Consider the following 10,913-nt stretch of genomic DNA (forward strand, 5'->3'; position numbering starts at 1 on the left):
CCTGGCTCCAGTGAGTGCCACTGGCACCAAGGTGGAGTTGATCCTCATAGGCACTGTCCTCTCCCATGGAGACTTGCCCAGCCCACCCCCAGAAGCCCATGGGGTCACTCAAGCCTTGGAATACCCTTCTGGGAAAGGGTGTTCCTGAAATACATTTCCGTTTGGCTCTGTCTCAGGGGCAGAAGCGTTCCAGGGCTGTTTCCATGTCTGAAGGTCAAGTGCAACTGGGGCTCTTGGGGGCCCAGCAGCATGCTTCCACGTGGACACTGGGGAAGCCAACTCCCTGTCAGTAGGCCAGGCCATAGAAGGTGGCAGGGCAGCAGATGGTTGCCCACTTGCCCCAGGGTCCTACCCCCAGAGAGAATGGCCTCAGGAGAGCCTCTAGTCTGGACAAGAGCTGACTGTTCAGAGCAGCTCATCTCTCCCCTCCTGGACACCCTCAGACCCCTGCCCTGTTCCCTGACTCACGCTGAGAAGTGCTAGGCAGAGCCTCTACCGTGGCTGGAGTCCCCTGTCCAGGTGTGTGGGCTGCAGGGCAGAGGGCTGACAGATGGCCAAGAGGCCACTCCCAGTGCCACCCATGTTTATTCACAGACCCCCCGGCTCCAGGGCCACACAGACACTTGGCTTCCAGAGGGTACATGAAAAAAAGGGGCCCTGGTGACCCTCCCACACACTCCAAAGAGCCAGGACAGGCCCAACAGCACCATTTCAGGTCAGCCTTGGCACCCCTGGCCCAAGGGTGCCTCTGTGGCCACTGGGCTTAGGCACCAGGCCGGGTCTGGTTGCTGGGGACCCCTTTAGGGAGGTCAGTACTGTCTCAGGCCGAAACCTGGTGCCATCCTGAAGCTGAGGCAGGGAAGGGGAGGCTGGACAGTGGGGGCAGAGTGGGGGAGGCTCCCCAAGTGTCCAGGCCAGAGGACCAGCAGAGGTCTGTGGGGGACCCAAGTTGGGTGCAGGTGCAGCTGTGCTTGTCCCACTTCCTGGTCATCTCAAGGACAAAACCAGCCAGTCCCACCAACCTGGGAAACAGGCCCCCTTTTCTCCTTCCTGATCCCGCAGTGCACAGGAACAGAAGGGAGGGGCAGCAGCAGGTGAGAAGGGACTGGGGTCAGGGCCTCTGGCGGGGGCAGGCAGGGCCAGACCCCCCTCCAAGTGACAGGGGCAGCTTGAGATCCCCAGAGAGGACAGGAGGGGCGCAGAGAGAAGTGGCCTCAGCCATCAACTCTGCTGACCCTAGGGCTTGCAGCCCACTGGAGCACAGCCCCTCCCTCCTCCTGGGAAGGCCTGCAGGACAGGAGGAAGCCAACATCAAGTGCACCCTCATCTTCCAGCGGCCAGGGGAGGGCGCTGGCACTCTAGGACTTCTTGGCATCCTGCGTGTTCCGGCGTTTCAGGTCACTCAGGTCAATCGGCTTGAAGGCTGCCGGGAAAGCTGTGGTCAGTGCTGGCACAGGCCCCTGGCCACCCCCACCTCTGGAAGCCCCTGGAGCACGTTGGTAGTGTGGGCAGGAAGCAGGTGGCTGTCCTGTGCCCCCCATGGCCCCACTCACTCTTCAGGCTGGGGTTGGGAACCTTCTCCACGTACTCCTCCACCAGGCCCCGCTCGCCACCTGATAGCTGGCTGCGCAGGTCTCGCTCCACACCCTGCCAGGCTGCCACAGGCGAGGGCAGTGGGGTCAGTGTCAGGCAGAGGCCAGCCAGGAGACACCCCTCTCCCTCTGCCAGCTGAAGGTACCTTCCAGCACCCAGCACTCCCCACCATGGGCCTGGACTCTCAGAGATGACCCATCTGACCCAGCTTGGCTTCCCAGGAGTGCTTGGCCTTGGCTCAGCCCTCCTTCCACATCCTCCACCCACCCCGACTCTGGGTCAGCAACTGCTGGGGGCACCCATCTTCCACACCTCCCTCCTCTCCCTAGCACCCCCAGTGCCGAGGACAGGCTGCCAAGGACAGGCTGCCAAGGACAGGCTGCAGAAGCCATCTCCTCTGGGGTAATGCCTACTCCCTCACCCTCCTCTGGGGCTTTTAAGTGTCCCCTGTCACTCAATCTGCCATTCCCTCCCCCCAGATTTGGAAGGACTGATGGGGCACCAACACCCAGAGTGGTGACGTGGAGGCAGGAAAGGGCCCAAGGGAGCTCCTGGGCACTGGGGCAGAGCAGGGAGGCTGACCATTCCCAGGAGGAGGAGCCCCTGCGCAGGCATACCCACCTTCATAAATAAAGCGCACATTCTCCTCGTGGGCGGGGGTGAAGATCTCACTGCTGTTGGTGGGCGAGCGCGGGCTGCTATTTCTTTTGCCGTTGTAGACGACTCTGGAGACGGGGGAACTAGGAGAGGACAGAGCATGAGGCTGGGTGCAGGGCAGAGCAGGCCCACTCTCACCCCGGGTGAGGGCCATCATGCTGCCCAGAACACACCTGGTCATAGCTGGTCCTCTGGTCCTGGTGCTCTGCTGCAGGATCCCCTCAGCCTCTGAAACAGAAGCCCCAGAACACAGGAGTGGGACAGAGCATGACCCCTCCAGCAGAGGGGCAGGGTGCAGGCATGTCCACTGCCTCCTTCTAAGCTGTGGTCAAACTATGTGGACCTGTCACCATCCAGGGGACACAACAGAGTAGGGCCCAGCCCTGGGTGGCCAGTGGGCTCCAAGCAATCCTGGGCAGCCTAAGGCTGGGGCAGGGTCAGCTGGAGGAGGTTAGGGGCACCAGGTTAGGTCAGACACATGCAGGACGCAGAGAGTGAGATGGCCTGGTGCTCGGCCCCATCAGTAGGCAGGGGCCTCTCTTAGCGCCAGGTTGAGTGCCCCCTACTGGCTGCACAATGGGGATGAGGAGCCGGCACACACCAGAGACCCCAAGGCTGCCTGGTCCCCTCGGGCTGGGCTGTGAGCAGGAACAGACCTATCAAGACGGGGGCAGTGGGGAGCTGCCAGGCCTGACCAGGGACCAAGACTGAGGGGGGTACTGCCAGTTTAGTCTCAGCTCAGGGGATTTTCACAGCTTGATTCTATTTTGGGGGTGGCCAGCTGTGGACATATGGTCCACACAGGATGCAACCCATGTGCTAGGGACAAGGCAGCCCCAGAAGGGGGCCTGTAGTATAGAACCCTACCCGCCCATCCCCAGGGTGAGGGGCTCCACGCAGCCCAGAGCACACAGCTGCAGCCCTTCATGAAGGGCAGGAGATTGACATTCTGGGCTCTCCCGCCCTAGCTGCCAAGCGGTCATATAATGATTCATCGACTGAACGCGGCACAAGTGAACATAGCCCACCACCAAAACAAGAACAAAAAGGGTACAGTTAGCTGAGGGGGCCCAGGACCCTGTGCACCCCCAACGTGCTCATGCTTTCTTGCACTCCAGGGGCTCTCTGCCCATGGTCCTCCAAGGCTACCAGCCTGGTAACGCCAGAGCACAGAGAAAGCCCTGTGGGCCTGATGAGGCAGTAGGACCAGGTGGACAGCCTCAGAGAAGGGAGGCACTCAGCACCCCGCCTCAGCTCCCAGGGCCCAGAAGGCCTGCTGTCCCACGCCGACTGCTGTGTCCAGGGACTCCTACCTCCGAGCCTACCCTCCTCTAGTGCCTCCCTTCCCAGTGAAGCCTCAGCCTCCAGTGGCTGCCTGGCTTTCACAAATGCCATGCCCTCAACCTGGGTCCCCCTGCTGGCACCAGCCTGGCTGGCAATGATGTTTGTGTTTGGCCAAGTAAGGACACCTGAGCATGTTTACTGGCCAGGCCCGAGGGAAGCATAACACCAGATGAGCAGGGTCCTGAAGACGCAGACAGGCAGGGGGCTGAGCCTGGGACCACAGCAGGGGAATGGGCGGGGGGAAAATGGCTCAGGCAGCAGAAGTGCCAGAAAGCACACACACAAAAATCCCTCCAGGCTTCAGAGAGCTATCAGGTTGCAGTCCGTTGCTCTGCAGCCTAAGCAGTGAGTGGTGGTCTTGTCCAGGCAGACCAAGGGACAGGGACGGGTGGAAGGAGAGGCTGTCAATGAGCAGCCAGGGAGAAGGCTGTCTCCAGAGCCCATTCAGCACAGCTCTCCCAGGCCTCCACGCCACTGGGGCCACCACCAGGGGAGGAGGAGGGGCAAGCTCTGCATCCCTCCCTGACTTTGCCTTCTCTCTTCCATAATCATTTCCTCAACACTGAGGCCCAACACCTCAGCCTACATGCAATTGTTCTTTATGTGCTGCCAAAGGTTGAACCTAGGCCTCCCACATGCGAGTGAAGCGTCCCACCACTAGCGACACCCCCAGCCTGCTGAATTTTAACTTCAACACAGGTTGAAAGAGTTGCAGAGTTGCTGAGGCTGGCCTTGAACTTGCAATCCTGCCTCAGCCTCCTGAGTAGCTGGGATTCAGGCATGAATCATGCATGGCAATTCTAAGATACCTTTCCCTCATGACTCTGAAATTGGGTGGCATCTAACAATCGCTAAGATGTCAAAGTTTGGCAGTTCTTTTTTTTTTTTTTCTCTACAGACCATGAAACAAGAGGAGGCTCATCAAGCAGTGTCTCAGACCTGAGAACTCCAGAGTCCCTCCACCAACAGACTTCCTCCATTCATTATCCCCACCTTGCGGACACTCAGTCCAGCCCTGCTGCATCGGCCTCCCAGAGCTGGGGACATTCTGGACACCTTCCGTGTCACTCACCAGAGAGATGCCAATGGCCTCTTCTGCCATCAAGCCCAAGGCCCAGGTGTTTCATGTTCTCTCAGGTGTCACCTCCTGCTACACCCCCACCCCAATCCAAATGCAGTCTTTGCCACAGAACTGCCTGCCACTTGCCACCCCTCAGAGCAAGTGACCTTCCAGTCTACGTGCTGTGCAGGACTCAACTGCTTGTAGTCTTGATTGTGCAGCCCACAGGGCCAGAAATACCCTGGCCAGAGGTTGTCCATCCCTCCTCTGCCACCTCCAGGAAAGTCCCTCCTGGCCTCAGCATCCTCATCTGGAGTAACACATGAAGCCCCTGCCTCAAACAAGGTCTCCACAGCTCCTTAACCAACAGAACCACGGCAGGTCATCACTCACCATTTTGCCCAAGTGGACACTTTTAAGAATGAAAGGGGATGCTGTTGATTACTAAGCAGGACACAAGACAGCTCTGAGCAGATCAGAAGATAGAGCCAGCCCACTGGTAATGACCACCACCCAGAAAAGTACAGGGTACTGAAGAGACTGCGTGGTCACAGCAGACACAAAGGTGCTTTGCACACACTGCTCTGGTACCTACAGCTGGGACAGCAAGAAGGCACCTGATGACCCCCATCCTGCCCGGGTCAGCAGCTGGGTGAGCCCAAATGCTGAGGCTGGCCCAAGCCCCCTGCAGCAGGCCTCAACGCTTGCCGGCACCCCAAGGCGGGGTCCTGGCCTTCGGACAGGCCCGATGCCCAGGGCATCCCTCCGGCTCTGCTCGCTCTGGCCGTCCACCGCAGGCTGGGAGGGGCGTCGGCGGAAGCGGCCTGCTCCACGGGACCCAGGGCTTCAGAGGCGTCCTGGGCGAGGCAGCGGCGGAAACGGCGAGAGTGAGTGCGGGGGCCGGATCGCGCCTCGACCGCTCCCCTCGCGGCCACGAGCCGGGGACGCGGCACCAGGTGGTACTCTTGTCCAGCAAAGTGACAACGGGCGTCCACGAGCAGGGCCGGCGGTGCGGAGGCCGCGTTCCTCCCTCTGCAGTTCTGAGCCGCCGCTGCCCCTCGGGGTTCTCTATCCCCTGGGGCCGACCACCGGCCGAGCGGGGCCAGCGGGGCCGGCGGCAGGCCCGGCGCCCTGTCTGCACCCGCCCGCGGCGCCGCCGCGCGCGGACACTGCCCGCCACGCGCCTCGGCCCCGGCCACTCGCTGCCGCCCGGGGGCGCGGCGGGAGCAGCCTGGCAGCAGCCTCGGGCCCGCCGCCCGCCCCGCCCCGCGCCGCGGCCCAGACCCGCCGCCGGCCGCGCCCGCCTCACCTCGCCCGCTGCGCCGCCGCCTCCCGAGGGCCGGCCGGAAGTGGCGCCCGCGCAGGCGCAGAGGGCACGTGACCGCGCCGAGGCGGGGGGGGGGGCGGCCCCGGAAGGTGGCGGGCCTGGGGGGCGCGCCGACCGGGAAGCAGGAGCCGAGCCGGGAGTCGGGCCGAAGGGGCCCCGGGAGGCCCCGGCCGGCGAGGGTGCTGAGCGTCCGGCCCTGGACCCTAGGAATCAGGCCACCACCACAGGCTTGGGAATCACGTTTATTGAAAAAGTACAAAGTGTCACAATAAAAAATCCACCTAGAGGGCTGGGGACGCAGCTCAGTGATAGCGCACTTGCCTACCACGTGTGCGGATCTGGTTTGAGCCCCAGCACCACAAAAAAATTTCACCTGGTGATTAAGCCAAGCCAGAGACATGGGTGTAGGGGACAGGGGTCGCGCCTGAGGACAAGTCCTGGCCAGCCCAGTGGCAGCCCTGAGCCACAAATGAAGAATGCCCTGTTCCCTGGAACAGGGTGCAGGCCCCTTCTCCAGGAGGCAGGAGCCCTGGAGTGCAGCTCCAACTCAGTCCATCCTGGTTCCTTTGAAGAGCTCCACCAGGTCCTTGAAGTCCGGGTCAATGAGGTCGGAGGGCAGGTCACCATCGTCATTGGCTGCATCTCTGTCTGCCCCCAGAGAGATGAGGTACCTGGATGCAGAGGGCAGCCCTGGTTGAAGCATGCTTGTCCCCACCCCAGCACGCAGGCATAGAGCCCTGGGTCACCTGTTTGTTTTTCCACTCAGGGTGAGGAGGAAACCTGACCCTTTGGAAGCTGCGGCCAGCTTTCCAGTTTGTTACGGGCCAACACAGGATAGAAACAGGGTGCCAGGGGACAACCCTTAGGGTTCATGCCTGCACCATCAGAGCTGTCTTTTGGGGACCCACCTCCTGGGGACCAGTGGATGCCTGGAGAGGTTGGGCCAGGACCTTTCTGCACCAGGTCCCACTCTCACCTGGCGATGTCGGGGTACCCATCACTGCAGGCCATGTGCAGAGGTGTCCACCCCGTCTCGTCACGCTGGTGAATGTCAGCCCCGTATTTGACCAGCAACTTTACACACTCCAGGTTTCCAGAGAGCACTGCTTCATGCAGAGCAGCTAGACCTGTGCAGGTGGGAGGGCAGGGGTCAAGGCTGGAGTCCTCCACATTGGCCTTCCCCAGTATCCCCACAGGCCCATGGCCAATCCCTCTGGGAATCACTCACCTGAGGGGTGGATGGTGTCCAGGGAGACTTTCCGAGCCCGGATAAAACGCCCTACCTGCTCCAGGTCACCCTGGCGGATGTGGTCCAAGAAGAGGACATCATTAGGGAAACGCACACTTCGGTCAGCCAGCAGTCGCCGGCGCCGCTGCCGGGGGCTGTAGCGGGTATATCGGACTGTTCTGCTGGGCATCCTGGGGGCTGGGGTGGGCTGCCCCCTGGGGACCCGACTGCACTGGGGTGAGGAGTGTTCCAGCCAGACCAGGTCAGCGTGCAGGTTCTTCTGATGAGACTTTGCTTCCGGCTTATATAGTGTCTGCGGAGCTATATAAAGCTGCGTGGTCATGCCTGTGGACGAGAAGGCTGAAACCGAGCTGCCCCCTCCCTGCGCACCGGATCATGTTTGGTGGCTCATCTTTCAGCCCACCTGTCGTTGTGTCCGGCCAAAGGGGTCAGATCCTTCCTGGCCACCGCTCCCTGCCCCACAGCTGGACCTAGAAGGTGCTTTAACAGAGGGCAGGAGAAGGACAGGGCCCATGAAGAAGGCCTCAGATGCGGGCTCAAGGGCAAGGTAGGTGCCAAGGTTGTAAGGAGGCCCAAGCACCTGGGGATGAGTGGCCTCTGCCTCCTGGAGAGGGAGGGCCTCCCCACATCCGAGGAGCACTGGTCTGTCTGCTGTGGGGGAGGCCAGGCCTAGCCATCTCCACCTGTCACTTCCTCATCAGCTTCTGGTGCTGTGGTTTCCTGGGAGCTGCCTTGATGGCTCTGTCTGCATGGACCTGTTCCCCATGCTGGGCGCTCCAACACCAGGATCCTGCCTGCCCTGGGCAGCCCTCCCTCCCGCAATTTCCACTGCCTGCCATACCTTCTCTGGGTTCTGGAATGCTGCCAGAAACTGTTCACATTGAAGGTGGTGTCCAGTCTGTGTCCCTAGTGAAGGGACTATGTGGGGTGGTGTGACCCTCAGCCCAGCCCTCGCAGGCTGTCAGTACCTCGCGCTTTTTTTTTTTTTGGATGGCTGTGGTGGGCCTTCAACCTAGGGTGCTTTACCATTGAGCCTTTCTTTATTTTTTATTTTAAGACAAGATCTCACTAAGCTGCCAAGACTAGTCTTGAACTTTTGATCCTCCTGCCTCATCCTCCTGAGTTGTTGGGGTTACAGGCCTGTACCACCGCACCTGGCTAAATCTCCTTCTCACAGGGCCAGCAGCCATAATGGACTTATGGCCACCTTACTCCAGTGTGACCTCATCTTAACCAATTACAGGAACAGTGACCCTGTTTCTAGATAATTTCACATTCTAGCTGGGCATGGTGGCAAACGCCTGTCACCCTAGGGACTCAGGAGGCCAAGGCAGGAGGATGCAAGCTCAAGGTCAGTTTGGGCAACTTAGCAAGACCCTGACTCAAACCAACAAAAAACCCATATCAAAGCACAGTTGGGGATATAGCTTAGCGGCAGAGTTCTCCTGAGTTCAATCCTAAATACTGCCCCTCTCCCCCCAAAAAAGTCACATTCCAAGGTACTGGGGGATAGGACATGAGTCGGAGACGAAGCTCAACATCCCACTGGTGAGATGCTCCAGGTGGCCACTGGAGGCCTAAATAACAGGACCGAGACTGGCCAGCCCTGCAGGCAGGGAGGAGAGGCAGTGCTCCATCATTAGCTGGGCCCCAGCCAACAGAGTCCAGTCAACAGGTGTGTCGGACCCCCTCAAGGTGCAAAGCCTTGAGCCACAGGCTGCAGGCCACCCTGCCTGGCAGCGTCTCCCTGCCGCCGTGCCCGCTGGGCCTCACACAGGGCTGCATACTCTGCACCCCACACCCAGCCTGTCTAGGCCTGACCTGTGGGGACCCTGCTGGGTGGTGCCTGGGTGCTGCATTTTCAGGGACTCGGGGAGTGCTGGGCAGTCGTGACTCCTGGCCACCTGGAAAGAGTCAGTAGTTTCTTCTCCCTTGTTTACAGGAAGCCAGGAGACTAAACATTCTGCCCGGTGGCCAGCTGGCGGCAGCCTGCTGCGGACATTGCTTTTCTCTTGTTGGGCAAGGACCTGGGTTCCAACCCTAACAGAGAAAGAAAGGTGGGGGAGGGGAGAGAAAGCTAGGAGACAGTGAGGTGAAAATGCCTCCGTCCAGCGCTGACCAGGGCCCCAGAATGGCCCTTTCCAGCAGGCTCTGGGCCTCAGGCTGGACAGGACTGAGCTGAATGGGTCAGATGAGCCTGTTTGGCAGCCCCAAGTCGGACCCCAAGTGGCTCATCCTGCAACCAGTGCCCTGAAGGCTTCTGTGTGGATCAGAGAAGGGACTGGTCCCCAAGGCCTCTCAGTCACCACAGGTTCCCTAGAGGAATGGATGTGCTTTTGTTGTAGTTGCTGGGAATCATGTGTCTGCATCCTGAGTCCCAGAGGCTGCCTGGAGCACCTCAGCAGGAGAGGACCCTCTGCTATCATGGGTGAAATGAAAAGCTTTGTCCCTAATTTGTCTCAGTTGGTATGAACTTGTGATAAAAGTGACCTGGTCTGCATGATTTTAAGTTTCAATTTTTTTCAAGGACAAATTAAAACATTTATGCAAAAAGGTTACCATCTGGGGCTGGGGATGTGGCTCAGGCGGTAGCGCGCTCGCCTGGCGTGCGTGCGGCCCGGGTTCGATTCTCAGCACCACATACAAACAAAGATGTTGTGTCCACCGAAAACTAAAAAAAAAAAAAAAAAATGGATAAATACTAAAATTCTCTCTCTCTCTCTTAAAAAAAAAAAAAAAAAAAGGTTACCATCTGCCAAGTGCGGCAGGGCATACCTATGATCCCAGTGACTGGGGAGGCTTAGGCAGAAGGACCATAAGTTCAAAGCCAGTCTCAGGAACTTACTGAGTCCCTAAGCAACTTGGCAAGATCCTGCCTCAAAATAAAAGGGGGCTGGGGATACAGCTCAGTTGGTAGGTTGCTTGCCTCATGTGCACAAGGCCCTGGGTTCGATCCCCAGCACCACACACACACAAAAAGAGTTGGGGATGTGGCTCAGTGGTAAAACGCCCCTGGGTTTGGTTCCATCCCCAGTACCAACAAGAAAAAAGAAAGTTGGCATGCTGAAGGGTGGCGGCCCAGGGCAGGCTGTAGTCCTTCCTCCCAGGAAGGCTCTGAGGCCGGAGGACCCTGGGGCAGTGAGCACCATCAGCCTGGCATTTGCTTTTTAGGTTTCAGTGGCTTCTGGTCATCTGGGGAGAGAGCGAGGGATTGGGAAGTCCCAGACTGTTAAGCCTTCACTGCCTCCCCCAGAGCCTTCAGGCTTGCCTTGCTAATCCACTGGCCAGCCAGAGAGGTTTTGGACACCACCCCACAGCCTCGGCACAGCCTAGCCCAGGAATGCACTCATCAGCTGCCTCTGCGAAGGGGAAAGGTATCCGTGACTCACTCTCGGCCCAGGAGCGCGTGATGGTGGCCGCCTGGTCCCAACATTCTATCCCGAGACCAAGCGTCTGCACAGCTGGGAAGCAGGGTCACCCACACCCTGTCCCTCAGACAGGGAGCGTAGCCCACCCCTTTCAGCTGTGGCTGGAGATGGCCCCCTGCTCTGGCCCTGCTGCCTGCCTTCCCCCAAAGGCCCCGTGGCTCCTGCCTGAGTCACATCTCCAGGGCCTCAGCTCACATTTTGGGGGGCAGTTGGTGTCCTCTCACCCCCTCCAATTGCCTGTGCCTACTTTACAAT

At 59.7% G+C, this 10,913-nt stretch overlaps 2 protein-coding genes across 5 annotated transcripts; both read right to left on the reverse strand.

Moving 5' to 3' along the window:
- Nucleotides 1-566: 566 nt before the first annotated feature.
- Mcrip1 (MAPK regulated corepressor interacting protein 1) lies at nucleotides 567-6,008 on the reverse strand. 4 transcript variants are annotated; one of them, XM_027955506.2, is made up of 5 exons: nucleotides 5,964-6,008; nucleotides 2,424-2,478; nucleotides 2,215-2,333; nucleotides 1,554-1,655; nucleotides 567-1,423 (listed from the first exon to the last, which is right to left on the reverse strand). In XM_027955506.2, the coding sequence occupies exons 2-5, from the start codon at nucleotides 2,429-2,431 to the stop codon at nucleotides 1,359-1,361; spliced, it is 294 nt and encodes a 97-aa protein (XP_027811307.1). In that variant the 5' UTR covers nucleotides 2,432-2,478; nucleotides 5,964-6,008; the 3' UTR covers nucleotides 567-1,358. The 4 variants fall into 4 exon arrangements, with proteins under 4 accessions (XP_027811307.1, XP_027811306.2, XP_027811310.1 ...); XM_027955505.2 differs by lacking the exon at nucleotides 5,964-6,008 and adding an exon at nucleotides 5,246-5,785; XM_027955509.2 differs by lacking the exon at nucleotides 5,964-6,008 and adding an exon at nucleotides 5,272-5,777.
- A 520-nt stretch (nucleotides 6,009-6,528) lies between these two features.
- Ppp1r27 (protein phosphatase 1 regulatory subunit 27) lies at nucleotides 6,529-7,399 on the reverse strand. Its single transcript, XM_027955609.2, has 3 exons — nucleotides 7,210-7,399; nucleotides 6,958-7,108; nucleotides 6,529-6,652 (listed from the first exon to the last, which is right to left on the reverse strand). Exons 1-3 carry the CDS (start codon nucleotides 7,397-7,399, stop codon nucleotides 6,529-6,531), a joined length of 465 nt encoding a protein of 154 aa, XP_027811410.1.
- Nucleotides 7,400-10,913: the final 3,514 nt, after the last annotated feature.

The sequence above is a fragment of the Marmota flaviventris genome, chromosome 17 (genome assembly GCF_047511675.1).
Source record: "Marmota flaviventris isolate mMarFla1 chromosome 17, mMarFla1.hap1, whole genome shotgun sequence".
NCBI lineage: Eukaryota > Metazoa > Chordata > Mammalia > Rodentia > Sciuridae > Marmota > Marmota flaviventris.